General features: G+C 42.1%; 1 protein-coding gene and 1 pseudogene across 1 annotated transcript; both read left to right on the top strand.

The window, feature by feature from the left end:
- The first annotated feature begins 8,389 nt into the window (after positions 1-8,389).
- On the top strand, positions 8,390-9,453 carry LOC115305221 (annotated as a pseudogene).
- Positions 9,454-15,793: 6,340 nt separating this feature from the next.
- Positions 15,794-18,398, top strand: LOC115304244 (lysozyme C, milk isozyme). Its single transcript, XM_029954364.1, has 4 exons — positions 15,794-15,932; positions 17,189-17,350; positions 17,909-17,987; positions 18,332-18,398. Exons 1-4 carry the CDS (start codon positions 15,794-15,796, stop codon positions 18,396-18,398), a joined length of 447 nt encoding a protein of 148 aa, XP_029810224.1.
- Positions 18,399-18,796: the final 398 nt, after the last annotated feature.

Here is an 18,796-nt window from a genome sequence, read left to right as displayed (position 1 = left end):
TACCCTCTAGTTCCATCCATGTAGTTGCAAATGGAAAGATTTCATTCTTTTTTATTGCTGAGTAACACTTCATTGTGTATATACACCACATCTTCTCTATCCAGTCATCCACTGATGAACATTTGGGCTCTTTCCATACTTTGGCTATTTTTGATAGTGCTGCTATGAACATTGGGGTGCATGTGCCCCTTCAAAACAGCATAGCTGTGTCCCTTGGATAAATATCTAGTGGTGCAATTGCTGGGTCATAAGGTAGTTCTCTTGTTAATTTTATGAGGAACCTCCATATTGTTTTCCACAACGGCTGCACCAGTTTGCATTCCCTCCAGCAGTGCAAGAGATCCTCTTTCTTGCATCTTTGGCAACATCTGTTGTTGCCTGGGTTGTTAATATTAGCCATTCTGACAAGTGTGAGGTGGATTCTCATTGTGGTTTTGATTTGTATTTCCCTGATGATGAGTGATGTTGAGCATTTTTTCATGTGTCGGTTGACCATCTGGATGTCTTCTTTGGAGAAGTGTCTATTCATGCCTTTTGACCATTTCTTCACTGGATTTTTTGGTTTTGGGGTGTTGAGTTTGATAAGTTCTTTTTAGATTTTGGATACAAACTCTTTATCTGGTATGTTGTTTGCAAATATCTTCTCTCATTCCATTGGTTGCCTTTTAGTTTTGCTGATTGTTTCCTTCACTATGCAGAAGTTTTTATTTTGATGAGGTCCCCATAGCTCCATTTTGCTTTGGTTTCCCTTGCCTCTGGAGATGTCTTGAGTAAGAAGTTGCTGCGGCCAAGATCAAAGAGGTTTTTGCATGCTTTCTCCTCTAAGATTCTGATGACTACCTGTCTTATGCTTAGGTCTTTCATCCATTTTGAGTTTATTTTTGTGTATGGTGTAAGAAAGTGGTCCAGGTTCATTTTCCTGCATGCCGCTCTCCACTTTTCCCAGCACCACTTGCCAAAGAGTCTGTCTTTATTCCATTGGATATTCTTTCCTGCTCTGTCAAAAACGAGTTGGCCATACGTTTGTGGGTCCATTTCTGGGTTCTCTATTCTGTTCCATTGATCTGAATGTCTGTTTTTGTGCAAGTGTCCTGCTGGCTTGATGATTACAGCTTTGTAATACAGCTTGAAGACCAAGATCGTGATGCCTCCAGCTTTGGCTTTCTTTTTCACGATTGCTTTGGCTATGCAGGGTCTTTTCTGGTTCCATACAAGTTTTAGGACTGTTCTAGCTCTGTGAAGAATGCTGGTGTCATTTTGATAGGAATTGCATTGCATATGAAGATTGTTTTGGGTAGTACTGACATTTTAACAATATTTGTTCTTCCAATCCAGGAGCATGGAATATTTTTCCATTTTTGTGTGCGTCTTCTTTAATTTCTTTCATTAGCTTTCTATAGTTTTCAGTGTATAGATTTTTCACCTCTTTGGTTAGATTTATTCCTAGATATTTTATGGGTTTTGGTGCAATTGCAAATAGAACCAATCCCTTAATTTTTCTTTTTGTTGCTTCATTGTAGGTGTACAGGAATGCAACCAATTTCTGTGTTTTGATTTTATATCCTGCAACTTTGCTGAATTCATGGATCAGTTCTAGCAGGTTTTTTGGTAGAATCTTTTGGGTTTTCCAGATAGAGTATCATGTCATCTGCAAAGAGTGAAAGTTTGACCTCATCCTGGCTGATTTGGATGCCTTTTATTTCTTTGTGTTGTCTGATTGCTGAGGCCAAGACTTCCAATACTATGTTGAATAACAGTGGTGAGAGTGGACATCCCTGTCTTGTTTATGACCTTAGAAGGAAAGCTCTCAGTTTTTCTCCATTAAGGATGATATTAGCAGTGGGTATTTTGTATGTGGCTTTTATGATCTCGAGGTATGATCCTTCTATCCTTACTTTTTGAGGGTTTTTATCAAGAGAGGATGCTGTATTTTGTCAAGTGCTTTCTCTGCATATATTGAGAGGATCATGATCATGTGGTTTTTGTCCTTTCTTTTATTGATGTGATGAATCACTTTGTTTTGTAGATATTGAAACAGCCCTGCATCCCAGGTATAAATCCAACTTGGTTGTGGTTGAATAATTTTTTTAATGTACTGTTGGATCTGGTTGGCTAGTATATTGTTGAGGATTTTTGTGTCCATGCTCATCAGGGAAATTGTTCTATAGTTCTCCTTTTTAGTGGGGTCTTTGTCTGGTTTTGATCCAGGTAATGCTGGCATCATAGAAAGAGTTTGGACATTTTCCTTCCACTTCTATTTTTTGGAACAGCTTCAAGAAAATAGGTGTTAACTCTTCCTTAAATGTTTGGTAGAATTCTCCTGGAAAACCATCTAGCCCTCGACTCGGTTTTTGCAAGAGTTTTTGAACACTAATTTGATTTCTTTACTTGTTATGGGTCTGTTCAAAGTTTTTATTTCTTCCTGTTTCAGTTTTGGTAGTTTATATGTTTCTAGGAATTTGTAGTTTCGTCCAGATTACTCACTTTATTGGCATATAATTGCTCATAGTATTCTCTTATTACTGTTTTTATTTCTGCTGTATTAGTTGTGATCTCTCCTCTTTCATTCTTGATTTTATTAATTTGGGTCCTTTCCTTTTTCTTTTTGATCAAACTGACTAGTGGTTTATCAATTTTGTTAAGTCTTTCAAAGAACCAGCTTCTGGTTTCATTGATATGTTCTACTGTTTTTGTTTGTTTGTTTGTTTGTTTGTTTTGATAGCATTGATTTCTGCTCCATTCTTTATTATTTCCTGTCTTCTACTGGCTTAGGCTTTTATTTGCTGTTCTTTTTCTAGCTCTTTAAGGTATAAGGTTAGGTTCTGTGTCTGAGACCTTTCTTCCTTCTTTCGGAAGGCCTGGATTGCTGTATACTTCCCTCTTATGACCACCTTTGTTGCATCCCAGAGGTTTGGGGTTGTGGTGTTATCATTTTCATTGGCTTCCATGTACTTTTTAATTTCCTCTTTAGCTTCTTGGTTAGCCCATTCATTCTTCAGTATGATGTTCTTTAGTCTCCAAATATCTGTTACCTTTCCACATTTTTTCTTGTGGTTGATTTTGAGTTTCATAGCATTGTGGTCTGAAAATATGCACAGTATGATCTTGATCTCTTTTGTACTTGTTGAGGGCTGATTTGTTTTCCAGTATGTGATCTATTCTGGAGATGTTCCATGTGCACTGGAGAATAACGTATAGTCCACTGCTCTACGGTGAAATGTTCTGAATACATCTGTTACGTCCATCTGGTCCAGTGTGTCATTCAAAGCCATTGTGTCCTTGTTGTATTTCTGTTTAGATGATCTATCCATTGCTATAAGTAAGGGGTTGAAGTCCCCTACTATGATGGTATTATTATCAATGAGTTTCTTTATGTTTGTGATTAATTGATTTATATATTTGGGTGCTCTCACATTTGGAGCATAAATGTTTACAATTGTTAGGTCTTCTTGGTGGATAGGCCCCTTAATTATGATATAATGCCCTTCTTCATCTCTTGTTACAGTCTTATGTTAAAATCTAGATTGTCTGATATAAGTATGGGTATACAAACACCTGTTTGTGTTACAACACATTTTTATACAAAAACATAACTTAATACCTAGAAAATAGCATATAGATCCTTTATTTCTACTTTAAATTACAGATAACACTTTAGAAAAAGTTAAAATTAAAATAAATCTTAAGTACACACTGGATATTTTTATTACAATTATCATAACTTCTAAGGCATGGGGTGCCTGGGTGGTTCAGTCGGTTATGCATCTGACTCTCGGTTTCAGCTCAGGTCATGATCTCACAGTTCATGGGTTTGAGCCCCAAACAGGTTCTGTGCTGACAGCACGGTGGCTACCTGGGATTTTCTATTTCTCCCTCTGTCTCTGCTCCTCCCCCACTCACACTGTCTCTGTCTCTCTCAAAATAAATAAATAGAAACTTTAAAATAATAAAATTTAAAAAACAAATTCTAAGTCAATAAACACAAACACCCTTTCTACATAGGCAGAAATGTATTCGTAATTTTTATCACCTGACATATCCCTCAGGCTCTTGACAAAACCCAAGACCTAAGCAGACATATTTTATTTTAAATTACTCTCTCAAAGAGAATATACTAATTAATTCCTTGCAGGTAACCTTTTCCTCATCCAAGTCTTTTCATTCTGCCTTTCATTTGTCAATCAAGACACTTGTCCAGCTTCTTCCAGGAAGGGCCATCCTAGTCTGTTACTGGAAAAACCCAATCCTGTCATGACCCTATACTGTCTTCCTCCTAGCCTAGACTTGCTCTCTGTTTTCATGTGAAAGGATCCCAGTCCTACATTTTCCTTCTTTGCATTTGTCAGTCACCTGCATTTGCACTCTGCCTCTACTATCTTGATGGGACTTGACCTAGTTTTATATTAATCCTGATGTTAAACTATCAAACTAAACAGAACAAATTATCTACAGAATTATATGGCAGTTCCCTCCGGCCTCCTCCCTGCTAGGAGATTAAAGCAGGACCCCACGTCCTAATTCCTGCCACAATAGAAAGACTGCTGATCTAGCCATTAGAGCTCATATCCTAGATAATCCATCCCAACCCTGCAAGACCAAATCACAGCATAGCCCCATTTCACACTAGGTTCATTCTGAGTGTCGGATATTCATTAATAAGTTAATATGCTTTTTGAATTATAAAGTATTAGATAAATGTTGGTCTTAAGTGTGGCTATTCCTATGTCTTTCCAGTCTTTCCCTATATCATAAGAAAGAAGTCATTAGTGATGACCTGGATGTGGTCCCTGGTGGGCCTGAACATTCCCCTGGAACCAAAACACAGCTGCCGTTGTTCTAGTTAGCTCCAAGCTACATCTCCTCCCCAAGGAGGCTCTTCTTTATCCCCGACAAGGGAAGGAGGACGTCCTGCTCTACAAAAGGCAGTAGAGTCCATAGCAGTACCTGTAGAAAAGGACAATAGTGTTCTGTGAGCACTCTGGAGTAGGGAGAAGCCAATAACATGGAGCCTCCATAAGAGAGAAGCAGAAAGTCCACGGAGCTGTCAGCAGAAGAATTTAGTCTGGAGGTAAGAATAACTAGGAGAGAAGGAGTTGACTCAAAGCCCAAAGCAGATCAGGCTCCCTTTCCACTAAATTTAAGTATCTAGGGTACATCTGGCTCAACACTACTCTCTGCCAACAGAGAGAACCCAACCTAACTCTGACCCAACTTAACAAATTCAGAAGAGAGCTTGCCATATTTTATATATGTCTACTGTTTGCTCCAGTAGGTTCCAGTGAAAGGGACCCATTATTTACCAACTTCTGGAATCTCTAGGAAGGAACCTTATTTTCTCCCCTCTGATCCTGTCCAATGAGCCTCGCTTTGTTTTAATACCCCAATATCATGCTGTAAATAACAACAGTCTACCCCATAAAAATTACCTCTTTGAAACCAACACAGCTCACTGAGTATGGGTTTTCTACCATCATCATCCCTTGGTCCTTGTTCTGCCCTCTGAGCACCTATGGGCTAACTTTAGTCCCTCTTCTTCATAAGAATCTTTTCAGAGGGCTAGGAGAGGAAGGAATTACATGAAGATGATCAAAAAATACAAATTCCAGCTATAAAATAAGTAAGTCCTGGGGCAGGGAAGGGGATCCTTCCAATACCTGAAAATAGCTATCATATTCTCCATCTTGTCATTTCCAGAGTAAACATTTCCACATTCTTCATATGTTCCTCATACATCACAGTTCTGAAGTCCTTATTCAGAACACTCAACAAAATCTAAATCATTTTCACATAAATGGCTACTTTTCAACTGATTGTTAAAGTCTACAAGCAGATTTTATATGTGCCCCTGCTAAATTTCAACTTGCTTTTAGTCTAGCATTCCAAAAGACAAGTTTTATTTTGAATTATAATTATATCACCTATAATATCAGTTTTCCCTGTTTTATATCATCTGAAGTTTTATGAGCCATGCATATTTGCTGTTTATGGAAGTCACTGCCAAAAGAGGTCAAGAAGACAAGAAGACAAAGTCTTCCCCTTTTTACTACACGCTTCTCCAGATTTTCAGTCATTCATGAATAATTTTGGTGTATAGTAGCCAAACTAGAAGTGTTATCTTTAGACTAACAATCATCATCTTTTCTAAGAAGCTTTACTTAAATTAATATGTTCTTTTTCTACTCCTTTCTTCTGATCTACTAAATTATTAATACTACCAATAAGGGACATTGTGTTTGACACTATAATAAGCATTATTTAGCTTCTAGTGATGTCTCCTTATGATACTTCCACGTGCTCTATAATGCATCTATTTAATAATTTTATCAGGGACCAAGGTCAAATTAACTAGTTAACAAAAGAACAGTAACTTTTTATCCTAAGCATTGACTCAGAGCCTTGACAAGACTTAAGAAGTTTTGGGTCCATTGATTGACTGGTTATTTTGGTTTGACTAGTTTTACTAGTTTCTCCCCTTGCTCCATCTTTCTGCTAAACCTAGGGTCTATTTCATTCTCAATTTAAATCTCTTGCTGGCTCTTCAAGAAGTCACTAGTATGCAAAAGATAAAATATTTACCCAATACATTTGATAGTATTCTGTTCCTTCTATGTCTGTATCCCCTATGTGACCAAATGTGTGTCTGCATGATGTAAGCCCAAAGCCAGAAGGAAAAGTGAGACCAGGAAAGGAATACAATAACCCTGTGTTCTTGCTGCCATCTGCTAATGTGGCATGTCATCTTTCTTTTTTTTAATGTTTATTTTTTTATTTTGAGGGGGGAGGGGCAGAGAAATAGGAGAAGCAGAGAATCCCCCACAGGTTCTGCACTATCAGCCCAGAGCCCAATGTGCAGCTCAATCTCACAAACTGTAAGATCATGACCTGAGCCAAAATCAAGAGCCGGACTCTTAACTGAGTGAGGTACCCAGGTGCCCCTGGAATGTCATCTTTCTTAACTTCATAAATGAGAAGACACTCTATCATGTTGAGCTTTCTGGTTTCTTCCCCCTACTACACACATACGCATACACACACACACACACACAAACACACACACACACCTACTTGGCTTCCATCTCCAACTTTAATCATGGTTCCATCTCAAACTCTGAGCGATAATATACCAATATTCCCTCAGTTAGGGAAGGACTCAGATTTCTTCTCTATTTTAGCAATCATTTAAATGCCTCTTTCCCTATCCCAGGCATTAATAGTAAGATGCTTCAAGTTTTTTGTGTGGCAACTTACCATGGGAAAATTTATGTAATAAATTATTTATTCATTTATTCATTCATTCTACAAGTACTCATCAAGGTCTTCCTGTGTGTTTGGTGTTACTGTGGTATTGTAACAACTAAGAGAAGGAATCTTATTACAGGGTAGAAATGTCTAAATAATTGACATTAGGGGAGATAAATTGACTAAGTGACCTGTATAGAGAAAATACGGCAGCAAGCCAAGAAAAAGAAGATAATCCCAACTTCCAACAAACTGATTAGAAGCTGAGCACAGTTTGAAAACAGCTTAACCAATGGTTACCAGGCTACTTGTCTAAGGAAAAGGAATGGCTTCCCAGTGGAGTGGGATCTGAATTGATTCAGATCTTTCTATATCATACCTCACATAGAATAAATGCTATCGATTTCTCATCAAAATTTCCAAGTTTCATTTTCTTGTAAAGGGAAAAATAGTATGATATGAGGGGCTACTTCGGTTATGTGCATGACCTCAGAGTAGGACCACCTCCCCACTAAGTAATGGGCACTCCTCCCACCCTTCTAGAGGTGCTCACAGGTGTGGTTCTCCTGTTGAGACTCAGCCAAGATTGCCATTAAATAGCTTACTGATGACTGGAAGAGTCCCATGCTGCTCTCTGATACCAATATTTCTATCACTCAGGAAGGACTTGAGAAAGCACTATAGGATAGTTAGACTATGGAAGGAGATTTGGAGTCAAGCAAACCTGGGTTCACATCACGACTCCATAATAACTTCCTTGGAATAATTGACTTAATCTCACTGGGTCTCAGTTTCTCCTCTATATACAAGAGACAATAAGGGCTATCTTTAGTGCTTGCAGTGATGAATAAATGAAAAACCAAGCATAGTATGTGGTCCTAATAGAATCTTGGTTAAAGTTAACCTTCTTCTAGGAGTGCCTGGGTAGCTCAGTTGGCCGACTTTGGCCCAGGTCATATTGCAGTCTATGAGTTCGAGCCCCACATCATGCCTGTCTGGAGCCTACTTTGGATTCTGTGTCCCCCTCTCTCTGCCCATCCTCTGCTTGTTCTCTCTCTCTCTCTCTCTCTCTCTCTCTCTCTCTCTCTCTCAAGTAAATAAACATTAAAAAACTTTAAAGTTAACCTTCTTCTCTTGGGTCCAGATCTAGATGAGAAAGCAGTCCAGTGGTGATAGTGAAAACCAGACCACCTGGCTGATCCTGGTTGGCTTCAGGGAGCTGCAACACCTGGGCTTCCTCCCCTTCACGCTCTTTTTAGCCATCTATGTGGTAACAGTTGGGGGCAATGCCCTCATCGTGCTGGCTGTGGCCTCCAGTCGGACCCTCCACACACCCATGTACTTCTTCCTCTGCCACTTCTCCTTACTAGAGATCGGCTACACCTCCAACATCATGCCTCAGTTGCTGCAGAGCTTCCTGGAAGGGAGGGAAGCCATCTCACTGGTCAGGTGTCTGGTCCAGTTCTACATGTTTGCCTCACTGGCTGCAGCTGAGTGTCTCCTGCTATCTGCTATGTCCTATGACCGTTACCTGGCCATCTGCCACCCGCTTCGCTACCCTGCCCTGATGAGCACCTGGTTGTGTGGCTGCCTGGCTGCTGGAGCCTGGGTCAGTGGCTTTTCTTTCTCTGCCTTCACTCTGGCCCTTGCAGCCCCTCTGACCCTCTGCCCTGGCAGCAGGGAGGTCGACCACTACTTCTGTGACTTTGCTCCAGTTGTAGGGCTGTTCTGTGGAGATGTGGGGGTCATTTGGGGAGCTGGAGTGAGCATCTCAGGCTTTCTGACACTGGTGCCCTTCCTGTTGATTGTGGCATCCTATGCCTTCATCTTAAGGATTGTGCTGCAAATACCTTCAGGCCATGGGAGACAGAAAGCTTTCTCCACCTGTTCCTCCCACCTCAGTGTGGTTGGGGTATATTATGGCACCCTCATTGTGGTCTATGTAGCCCCAACAGACCACATGACCCCCTTGCTCTGAAAGGCCTTCTCTGTCCTCTACACTGTATTCACCACTATGGTCAACCCCATTATCTACAGCCTCAAGAACCAAGAGGTAAAGGGGGCCCTTCATAAGCTCTGGGGACAGCTCATCCCAAGTGATACCCCACTGAGAGGGATAGGACAACTAGTGACTTCTTCCTAGATTCCAGCTTAGCCCCCTCCTCGAAGTCTAGATGACTAGAGACCATGGTGAAAAGAATACTGAGGGATTGAAAATAGATGTCTGACAAAATAAGGTAACTTCATTTTTCCAGGTGGAATGGGGTAGGGATCAAAATCTCATGTCTGATAGAGGGCCTAAATATTATAGACACTCCATATATATCAGTTGACAAAAATGAATGAATGAATATGGAAAAGAATGCAAGAGAAAGCAGAGCACTGTTGGAAGTCATTTTCTGAACTCACTAAGTGGAGAAAACTCCTTGTGAGGTAAGGCAAGCGTGCAAGGCCTCTTGCCATCAGATGGTGACCAATATCCACCCCCACTCAGTTATTTTTGCTTGAGTACCAACCCCCAAGGCACCTTGCTGATTGGTATCAGGAGTGATTTGTCCTCTTGTTCTAAAATATGTAGATTGCACCTTGTGAAGGAACTTATGCTTTTGTGTTTACGGGAGCAAACATTTGCATTTCCTGAGAATCCTGTTTTTCTTATATTTCCCCTTAAGCAAATAGGCTATTGACTCCTGATCACAAAAGAACTAACCCTTGCCTTTGCTATGCTAACAACACTGCCTTGTATTTGAATGCTAAAGATACCTTCTTTCCCCATATAATAAGCATCTAAGTCACCTACATCAATCACTATTGATAAAGATTATGCATGAGTCTTCTAGCAATCTATGTTCCGGGAAATTTTTATGTACCAAAGAAATGTATCATCAGAAATCATTGTCTAAGGCAAATGCCACTTCTGTGCTCAGCCCATACATTTTTTCCATAAATAAAGCTGACTTTCAGGTCAGTGCAGAGATGCCTGTCCGGTGATCAGAAAGAAACTTGAGGCTCTCTCATTCCCTCCCCCTTTCACTGACAATGTCCATCCTTCAAGGAGCCCTGGACCTGCTGGAGCTGGATTCCGGCAGAGCACAACATCAAGTGGGTAACATTTGTAGATTATGAATCTAAGATGGCAAGACTAAGGTTGGCAGATAGAGAAGGAGCGATAGGGAGATGGTAATGAGGACCACAATTAAGATCTCATGACATGCTTCAAATGAAATCTCAGAAACAGAGACAGACTTGGGAGTAAAGTCTGTAGAGTAGTGATGTAGGTAGTGATGGTACAAAAGCCAGTTCCCCTGCATCCAGATAAGGCACCCCTTGGGAGAGGAGGGGTCAGCCATTTATGCCAACAGCCCAGGAGGCCAATTAGGCCACTGGTCTGGGAGTTCCCATTAGTTCTCCTGTTGTTGATGTCATACAAGTAGGAAGTAGGGGAAAGGAAGGAGACAATTAAATGAGAAAAGAAAGAAAGAAATTAAACTCAACAAGAGAATTCTGCAGTTTCCCCTCTATCAGAAAATCTTTGAAGCCTTTTAAAAATGACACCAAAAAATTTCTAATTTTTTTTATTTGAAATGTATCAACATGTTTCTCAAGGTATGGAATGTGGACCACCTATTACCAGAATGATCTGGAGTAGCTGTTTACAAATGAGGATTTCTAGGCTCTTCACCAGACCTACAGAATCAGAATCTCTAGATGCGAGGTCCAGGGATCTGCATGTAACAAATACCACAGGTGATTCTCAGTGTAGGGAAAGGGCATGGCTCTCATGGGTGACAAGGATAATAGCAGAAAAACTGACCAAAAAAAAAAAAAAAAAAAAAAGGAAATATAGTTCCCAGTTCCTCATGGATATCGAGAGATGCAACGCAGAGTGATGGGTATCAGACAGATAGGGAGATGTACAGAATGTACGGGACCAGCGAGAAAACCTGGGATAGCCAGCCGTGTCTGAGTGGAGTGGGAATACAGAGCAAGAAAAAACAAAGAGAAAATGTCCCTGCCTGGAACGCTTCTTGGGAAGTAGGCAGACTTCCTAGATATGCCTAGGCTGTAGATGAGTATTAATTTTTTTAATGTTTTATTAATTTTTGATACAGGAGAGACAGAGCATGAGAGGGGGAGGGGCAGAGAGAGAAGGAGACACAGAACTGGAAGCAGGTTCCAGGCTCTGAGCTAGCCGTCAGCACAGAGCCTGACGCAGGGCTCAAACCCACGAACGTGAGATCTGACCTGAGCCGAAGTCGGAGGCTTAACCAACTGAGCCACCCAGGCGCCCCAAGTAGATGAGTATTAAAAATGTCTCTGTGGGGCACCTGGGTGGCTCAGTCAGTTAAGCGACTGGCTTCGGCTCAGGTCATGATCTCACGGTTTGTGGGTTTGAGCCCCGCATCAGGTTCTGTGCTGACAGCTCGGAGCCTGGAGCCTGCTTCAGATTCTGTGTCTCCCTCTCTCTCTGACTGTCCCGTGCTTGCGCTGTCTCTCTCTGTCTCTCAAAAATAAATTTAAAAAAATTTTAAATGTCTCTGTGATGTTTATTCTTTGCATTAAAGTCAAAAGTGAAATCCTGTGTTATAACAGTGTCTTGGAGGCCAGCACAGAATATACAGGATGCACATCAGGTTCCCCAAACAAAGAACCCAGCAGCTTCCTCAGGATGCCTGCCTCACATGCCCAGAGGGGTTCCTTCACCCTCTGTGTGAGAGGCATTGAGAACAGAGTCTCAACCTGGGTGTAGACCTAGGTTGGGAATTGTCACAGAGGCATGGGGAAGTATGGGTCCCAAGGCCTGCACAAAGGATGTGGCTGCCTTTACAATAGTATTCCCAGGGTTCAGGTTTTGACAAAGTTCCAAGCCCTTCTTCTCACCACCACCACGCCCCCACCATCACCTGACACACCCTGCCAGAAGCAATCCCGTGCCTACTCCTGAAGTCACAAATTCCTAAAGTGACACTGTTTTAATCACTGGTCACATGCACATGGTACTGCAACAGAGGAAAGAGACACTCCTATCTATGTTGGTCCATGCTCTACCACATACCAGCTTCAGCAAATTACTTCACCTCTTTGGGCCTCAGATTCCCAAGCCATAATATGAAGGCAATAATAATAAGACAGAGACAGACATACTTCACAGGGTTGTTGTGGCAATGAAACTAAATACATATAAAAAAGTCCTCTATCTCTGTGTTTTAGTTGGCCTGTGACACATTTTAACATATATTAAAATCCTCCCTCACCCTCCCTTTCCTCAAGGGAAGCCAGGAGACACCCTGCCCCTTTTGGTCACATAGGCAAGGGCCAGCCCCTTCCTGGAGTAGAACCTGACTGCATAGACACATGAGGCACAGCTGCTCCTTCTCCTTACCTAGCATTAGCAGGTTGAGAATTCTAGGAGGTCACCAGGTCATAAGAAAACTGGACCTAAATAGAGGAGAAACCCCGGAGGAGAGGGTCAGAGAAGGAAAGTAGAAAGGAAGAAAAGAGAATGGGAAGGAAGGAAATAGGGAACAAGGAAATGAGAAGACTGAAAGGGAAGGGACAATAGAAAGGAAAGTAAACAGCAAGTGGGAGGGGTAAGAAAAGAAAGAAGTAGGAGAAGCAAAGGAGAAAGCAACAGTTCCAGAAGCCATTCCCACATCCCTCCACTTGGACCACACATTTATGTTCCTAATGAAAAAGTAGGGGCCCCTGGGTGGCTCAGTCGGTTAATCATCAGACAGGATCTCAGTTCAGGTCTTGATCTCAGGATGGTGACTTCAGTCCCTGTATTGGACCCCAGGCTGGGCCTGGACTACTTTAAAAAGATAGTAATAATAAAGGAAGCAGATTGGGTTTTTAATGGATTGCATCAAAATGTTTTAGTTATTAATAGAACTTCTGCTCAATATTGTACTGTATGTAAGTCCATCCTTTGAGATATCCTACATATACTAAGCACACAGAAATAAATGAAAAAAATGCAAAAGAAAAAAGTGTAAAAAGGCATATAATAGCTCAAAAAATAGGGTGCTTGGGTGACTCAGTCAGTTAAGCGGACTTCAGCTTAAGTCATGATCTCGGAGTTTGTGGGTTCAAGCCCCGCGATGGGCTCTGTGCTGACAGCTTAGAGCTTAGAGTCCACTTGGGATTCTATGTCTCCCTCTCTCTTCGCCCCTCCCCCACTCACACTCTGTCTCACTCTCAAAATAATCAATGAACATTAAAGAAATAAATAAGTTTTAAAAATAAATTAAATGAATGAATGAATAAATAAATAAATAAATATCTCCAGGGGCGCCCGTGTGGCTCAGTTGGTTGAGTGTCCAACTTTGGCTCAGGTCATGATCTCACAGTTTGTGAGTTTGAGCTCTACATCCCTGTCAGTGCAAAACCTGCTTCAGACCCTCTGTTTCCCTCTCTCTCTCTCTGCTCCTCTCCCTCGTGTGCTCTATTTCTCTCTCAAAACTAAAATAAACTTTTTAAAATTTTAATTAATAAGCATATATATGTATATATATGTGTGTGTGTGTGTGTGTGTGTGTGTGTGTATATATATATATATCCATCCATGGGCCACAAATATAAGGAAACTAATAAAAGCTGTGAGTAGGACTGAAACTGAAGGCCTGCTAGATTCCAGGTTTAAACATGAAGAGGCAGCTATGAGTTCAGCTCTTGCAGGTTAAGAGAGACCAAAATTTCTCCACTTACAGTAGAAACTAGAGCCAAAGTCACTCTAGAAAGAAGAGGCTGGGAACAGAGTCTCTTTTTATTAAAGAGAGATGGGGAAAACTGCTGCCTGCTCCTGTCTCAGGCAAAAGCTTATACAGAGCACATCTAAGGAGGCAAGAGAGTACATAGCTTCATGACCAGGAATTGAGAGTGCACACATGTCTTCTCATATTCAAAATGAGTCTGAGATCCAACATTATAAAATGCTTGGAAAAAAACAAACTTCATCAAAAGTAGCCAAGAAATCAACAGTTGGAAGATGAATTTACACTAGAGAATATTAAAAAATCACAAGTCTGAGAGAAAGACAAGTACCATATGATTTCAATTATATGTATAATCTAAAAAAAAAAAAACTAAATGAACAAAAAGAGCAGAAACAGACCCATAGATACAGAGAACAAACTGATGGTTGCCAGAAGGGAGGAGTAGGGGATGATCTCACAGTTCGTGTGTTGGAGCCCCACATCGGGCTCACTGCTGTCAGTGCAGAGCCCACTTCAGATCCTCCGTCCCCCTCCCTGCCCCTCCCCAGCTTGTGCACACACACTCTCTCTCTCTCTCTCTCAAAAATAAACATTAAGAAAAAAATTTTAAAGAAAGTATTGATATAGTGATAATTCTTCCTTCACAATGTCTATCCATCTAACTGAAATCAAGACCTTGTGCTCTAATAAAAATAATTAGCTTTTTTCTTTTTTTAATTTAATGTTTATATTTGAGAGAGATGGGGGAGGGGAGGTGCAGAGAGAAAGAAAGAGGGAGACACAAAATCTGAAGCAGGCTTCAGGCTCTGAGCTGTCAGCACAGCCCAACACAGAGCTTGAACTCACAGACCACAAGATCATGATCTGAGCCGAAGTCGGACGCTTAACCAACTCAGCCACCCAGGCACCCCAGCTTTTTTCTAACCATGTATATCTCCTCTTAGTTTTGTTTTTCTGGAGAACCCTAATACAAGATGTTTGATAATCACTGATCACACAGATATTAGAGAGAATTCAAGTAGAGTTGGAGGTTTAGGTCCATTGACTTCTTTCAGACACAGAGTATTATGAACTTAGGTTCTAGTGGTCTCCTGTTCAACTTATAGTTTACTGATTGCTGATGCCAGAAGATCCTCAATTTCTCCACTCTCCAGTGATGCCCATCATGGGTCCCCCCACTGGACCGAGTGGGAAAATATCTTCAACAGAGCACAGATAATGAGCCAAAGTTCAGCAAAGCGCATAGGAACAACCCCCTCTGGGACAATCCAACAAAACCATGAGGTTTGAAAATCATACTTGTGGGGCACGTGGGTGCTTCAGCAAGTTGAGCATCTGGCTCTTGATTTCAGCTCAAGTCATGATCTCAGAGTCAAGGGATCGAGCCCTGAGTCAGTTCCACACTGAAGATGGAGCCTGCTTGAGATTCTCTCTCTGTCCCTCTTCTCCTCCCCCTACTAGCACACTCTTTCAAGAAAAGAAAAGAAAAGAAAAGAAGAGAAGAAAAGAGAAGAGAAAAAGAAGAAAGAAAAGAAAAAGAAAAATATACTTTTTCCTACCAACTCCCTTCTCTCCCCATTTCACCTCCTCTATGCATTTGCCCAAATCCAGGACCCACCCCCACCAAAATGAGACTTTATTCCTGGTATTATTCTTGGTTATATCCCCTTCCCTGAAGTTCACCCTGGGCCAGTTTGGGGAATTGGCCTTAGGCAGGCATGTCCTTCCTGGCATCGCTGCCAGCATTATTGCCCAACTAGAGACATCTTTGTGCCTGGAGGGTATAAGAGACAACAGTATCCTAGACATAGCATACTGGGATTTCACCAGCTACAGAAATGAGGTCCATTCTGATCATATCCCTCCTTGGCTGCTGCTTTGCAGCATATGAGGCCAGTATCATCCCCAAGTGTGAGCTGGCCCGCAAGCTGAAGGCAGCGGGAATGGATGGCTTCCACGGCTATAGCCTAGAAAACTGTGAGTATGAACCACTCATTGTTCCATCTCTGCCCAAAGAGGCCTTCTTCCACAGCTAAGCCATCTTTCTGTTTTCACTTTGTGGTTTATTCATTTGTGGGGCTCTCTCCCACTCCCTGAATGCTCATCTTGTCTCCACTTCCACTGCTTTGTCATTCCTGTCAGGATTTCCTCTTCTCTCTTTCTACCAGGCATCATCTGATCTATAACAGATTTTCTTCTGCTGTTCCCCCAAATTCCCTTCCCACAGTGGCCTGGAATACTTCCTCGGACCCACCTAACCCACTTGCAGAGACTCACCTAACCAGTTGCAGCTTTGCTCCCATCACCTTGGCTTTCACTGCATCCTTTTTAGTCCAAGTCCCTGCAGCAGAGCTGGTGCTGCCTCCCAAACTCTCCCCTGTCCTTTTGTTCATCAAAAACTAACCTCCCTCGGCTGAGTTTGTCTAAAAACTGTTCTATCCGTGTCACAAGGGAGTTGGAAGGGAATTGTGAGAACAGAAGGGGAGATGATGACAAGGTGCAAAGATTAAGAATCTCAGTCACCCATCTCATTAGTCACAACACATAAAGGTATTTCAATTTCCCTTGGATATCTTCATTTTTCTTCATGCCAAATGTATCCTTTCTTGCCTCCCTCCTCAGGATGGCTTTTTTGGGCTCTCTTTCTAGGATACTCCTCCATTACTTCTCCACCTCTTCCCTTCCATATACCTGGGAATAGGAGGCAAAACGTGAATATACAAGGCAAGAGTTGGATATTTGGCTGGAAGATGAGGCTGGAAATGTAGACTGGAAAACAGACCATGACTGATTGCTTATTGGGCATTCCAAATGCATTTATTTAACAAATTGTTATTATATACTTACTATGAGTTAATTATTGCTTAAGACCAGGAATACACAATGGATTATAAATATAAATCCAGAGGTATCTGGGTGGCTCAGTTAGTTAAGTGTCTGACTCTTGATCCCAGCTCAGGTCTTGATCTCAGGGTCATGATTTCAGGCCCTGCACTGGACTCCATGATGGGTGTCAAGTCTACTTAAGATGTGTGTGAAATGTGTGTTTGTGTGTGTGTGTGTGTGTGTGTGTGTGTGTGTGTGTGTACACACATACATATAAATCTAACATTGAGGATCTCATAGTCTTTTCAGTCTTGGGGGACTTTCTGGCAGTTCTAGTACAGCAGAAGTTGGCTCATCACAAAACAATCCTCCTTTTTTAGCCACATCTTTTGTTCTCTCTGACACAGGGGTCTGCATGGCTGAGCATGAGAGTAACTTCAACACCAGGGCCTTCAATGGGAAAAATGCCAATGGCAGCAGTGACTATGGGATCTTCCAGCTCAACAGCAAGTGGTGGTGCAAAAACAACTCCCAACCCTCAGCAAATGGCTGCAACACAATGTGCAGCAGTAAGGATGTCTTCCCCTCTGAGGGCGGGGTGACACGGGGCAGGTGCACCACTCCCTACCACCTGACCCTCAACCAGTACTGTAGAAGCTAAGGACAGGGAAGAAAGGGGCCCACACAGTCTTCCCCAGAGCTCCTCCTGCCAAAAAGGAGGAAGAAAAACACACTGACCTCTGACTAAGCCTCATCTTCCTGGGCCCCCATCCCTCAAGACATGTCGTCCTGTTCCTGGCACAGACACAACTTGTATCACCAGTCCATACCCCACATAGCACTCTGGACACACTAAGTTTTTCCTGAAAACAGAGGCTTTCCCGAGGCCCTCAGGTATGTCCTGGATGCTCTCCAGAAGGAACAATGCTCAGAGAGAGATTCAAAGCAAGGCAAGAAAACCCAGACAAACAGAAGGCAAACCCACAGAAGAGCTCCAGAGATAGAGGGTTTCTGACTCTGGCTCCATTTCCTCTGGGGATGCCCCTCAAAAAGTCATTAATTAATCATTGATTAATGAAACAGGAAAAGGGATGTTTCCCTCCCCACTCAGCCACTTTTCCTTTCAGAGTTTCTGGATGATGACATCAGTGATGACATTGCCTGTGCCAAGAGGGTTGTGAAAGATCCTAATGAGATGTCTGCCTGGTAAGCAGAACATGCAGGGTAATGACCAGCATGCTGCTAGGGATGGACCCAGACAGTATTCGGGATGCTGATAAAATAAGCAGCATCTCTGTCGTAGGACTCTCCCTGGAGCTTTGTAGGGAGCTGAGACTCCTCTCCCAAGGAGAAATGAGGCAAAGTCATATTGTGATACGCTGACCCCAGGCATCCCTGCGCACACATTCTTTGATGGGCAAACCCCCTCTCTTTGAGTCTCTCCTGCAACATAAACTGAGTCCAGTCTGCAGACTCTACATCCCCTCTCACCTGAGCCCGTAATCACTCCTGGCCTGCCTCTTACCTATGCTGTATTTCTCTATTCTTAGGGTGGCCTGGGTAAAACACTGCAAAGGCAAGGATTTGTCCAGATACCTGGCCAGCTGTAATCTGTGAGACTGTCACTGAATATGGCTCCTGGAGAAAGTGGCCCGGAAGGCAGGATAATTCCTCAAGGCTCTTGGAAGGTCTGAATTTCCACTGCCCACCTCCATCTCTGCCTCCAAAATAAAAGTTATTCAAGTTCAGTTGTCTCAAGTATTATGTTTAAGGGCAAGGTTACGATGGAGACTTGGCTACCTGCTATCCACAGCTGGAGATCCTGATCTCTCCAAGCCTATCACTGAAGTTCCCTGTATCTCCTCTGGAAAGTGAGTTAAGGAAAATCCTTTCCTGAGAACTGCTGAAGACTGAAAATAACAGTTGAATATAGCATTCTTGGTGCCAGCACTTAGGAAATTCATTTAGTAGAGGTGGCTGAAATTATTCTACATCACCAGGAAGGAGAGTTCAAG

Source organism: Suricata suricatta, chromosome 10 (genome assembly GCF_006229205.1).
Source record: "Suricata suricatta isolate VVHF042 chromosome 10, meerkat_22Aug2017_6uvM2_HiC, whole genome shotgun sequence".
Taxonomy (NCBI): domain Eukaryota; kingdom Metazoa; phylum Chordata; class Mammalia; order Carnivora; family Herpestidae; genus Suricata; species Suricata suricatta.
Note: the sequence above shows the minus strand (reverse complement) of the source record. Positions and strands in the feature narration are given on the sequence as shown.